This window comes from Penaeus vannamei, chromosome 34 (assembly GCF_042767895.1).
Source record: "Penaeus vannamei isolate JL-2024 chromosome 34, ASM4276789v1, whole genome shotgun sequence".
In the NCBI taxonomy this organism is placed as follows: Eukaryota; Metazoa; Arthropoda; class Malacostraca; order Decapoda; family Penaeidae; genus Penaeus; species Penaeus vannamei.
Window position 1 is genome coordinate 28,403,365 of NC_091582.1, and position 2,500 is coordinate 28,405,864.

At 32.7% G+C, this 2,500-nt stretch overlaps 1 protein-coding gene across 1 annotated transcript in view; it reads right to left on the minus strand.

The window, feature by feature from the left end:
- The window catches only part of spidey (hydroxysteroid 17-beta dehydrogenase 12 spidey), a 13,281-nt gene that overhangs the window by 2,153 nt on the left and 8,628 nt on the right, over positions 1–2,500 (minus strand). The window contains exons 5-6 of the mRNA XM_027371017.2: positions 2,129–2,300; positions 1,624–1,786 (exon numbers count right to left, since the gene is read on the minus strand). Coding sequence (XP_027226818.1) covers positions 1,624–1,786; positions 2,129–2,300 — 335 coding nt within the window. The remainder of the gene's footprint in view (positions 1–1,623; positions 1,787–2,128; positions 2,301–2,500) is intronic.

The following is a 2,500-nucleotide window of genomic DNA, read 5'->3' on the forward strand; positions in this document are numbered from 1 at the left end:
AGTGACTTATCATAACAGTTTTTCATTTATGACATGAAAAACGAAGAAAAATAATAAAAAATCCTTACACAGCTCTTTAAATTTCCCATAAAATAAAGTAGATATGATTTGATTTTGACATATTCATCATACAAGTATGTTTAGCAAGTATGTTTAGGGTTCAGTGATAATACATGAGCAGTTATAAGTCTGTAACAAATAGATATTTACAGGGGCTGGGCACTCCCCCGCATCAACGGCCGTCTCAAAGGGACCCATGCAGCAGAGTTTCCTGCTTCGCCACCATTTCAGACTTTTTTGATTGCAATAATTTTAAGCATGCACTTTCTTTGAAAACTAAATAATCAATTAAACATCATTAGGGCATTATAAATCCATTTTATGAGGAAAAAAAAATGTAAAGAAAATGATATAATCTATTTGTATAAACCCCTAAAATCGGCCTACAAATATCTGATACCTATTGTTACATCACAAGACAAAGCATCCATGAAAAATGAATATAAGGAATTTGTATTTCAAAATATTTTTGATATATCAACATATTCTGAACAGTTATTTCTAATAAATAAGAAACAATTCATTATCCCTCCATAACAAGTACTCCGCTCGTGACTAAACATTTATCGCTTGTTTCGAGGAAGAATCACATCGTTAGACGATGTGGAGAAGAGTAGACTGGACTATAAAGAAAATAAATACATAAAATAAATAATCATGGATCTATTGGGTATATGCCCATATATGCATAAACACATATCCACGAACATCTACCTTTACAATAATTTCCATGTGTATACACATGTAAATAATGTAAACACAAGAAAACATTAATAAAAGAGGTATAAGACATGAAACAACCAATTTTGTAGATGAGTCATGTTGTCCTGGGTCTGGATTTGCTCCTTTCCACGGGAGTCATTTGTTTCTTTGTTTCTCTAACTCGGAGACTAATGATCGTATCTTTACCTAACAAAGTGCGTTTGAAGGAGAAATAATAGTAGTTTCTACAGTAATGAAATGGTAAAAATCCATAAATAAAAAAATATGAGAAATGAACTTCAAATATCCAACATTTTGTTTGCTTGTTTTTCAATTTTTCTTTTTTTCAAGCTATGGTTGATTCCTTGTCCCAGAGTTTTTATCCAATTAAAATTTTGGGTATATCTTTGGAAACCTTGTGAAAATGCGCAGAAAACTATGATTCCCAGTTTTGAAATTTTGCTCTCTTTTTTTTACAATTTTTTGAAAAAAAAAAAAAAAAAAAAAAAAAAAAAAAAAAAAAAATTCCTTTTTTCTGAGGAAACTACATTGAATAAAAAATAAATAAAAAAATAAAAAAATAAAAGAATCGTATTTGTCTCAAGAATTCATTCATGTTCATTCATGTTTTTTTTCATGACATAATTCATAATCCTTTGGGACAAGGAATCAACCACACAGACACATATGAAAGAAAGTTTAAAAATCGTTTTTTGAGGGACCATCATCCCCACATGTGGGAACCATAATTATGCCCGCCGCATATAGGGACGTTCCCCTTAAACTACAAATTAATTCTATGCATTAACCACACCCAACCAATTTCAAACACAATTACTCACTATAAATTCATGACTATACCTTTGTGGCAGCATAAACAGCCAGCAGAGGGGCAGGAATAGTGGCAGAGAGTGATGCAACATTGATGATCAGACCTCGCTTTCTCTCTTCCATTCCAGGCAAGACAACACGGCTCATCATTGTCACAGACATGATGTTGCAGTTGATGAGTCGGTGACACATCCTGAAAGACAAAAACATTCATTTAGGGGGAGGAGGAAGGAAGGGAGGAAGGGAAAGGGAGAGAAATCATTTGTGTTGACAAAATTAACAAAACAAAACTACAAAGGGTCTTGCATGTACTCTAAGTCTACAAGTTAAATTTGCTTGACAAAGAATACATAATACCAATTTTTTCATATAATTTATTATAACATCACCTCCATTTCAACCAACAAACAGATGTGCTTATGCATTTCAGGGTGAAATAAGAACAAATCGAGTCCAAAAGTAGATTTCATCTTATCACATTTACTCAACTGAAATATAAAACAAAGGCAAACCAAGAGAATATCAGACAACTTACTCGTCTCCATTCTCAAGGTTATTGAAGTATTCTGGATGATCATAGCTCATTCCCACATTGTTGACAAGAACCCCAATGTCCATGTCGGCCAATTCCTTCCTCAGGCGGTCATAGATGTCACTTTTGGTGAAGTCCACATCTATGATCTTTGTCTCAGTTCCATATTTACTGTCTGAAGGGAAAATATTATTAAATAATATACAAAGAGTCATGCAGAACTGTAAGTAATAAATAGAGGCTGAAGTTTTGTGTTAAGGACACACCAATCTTATTTGTTGCTTCTCAGATTTTTTCAGTAAAGAAAAAAAAAGAGCAAAAAGTCTGCAGTGAAGATATAGGGTTTACAGAACATAAAGAATTACATGATTATTC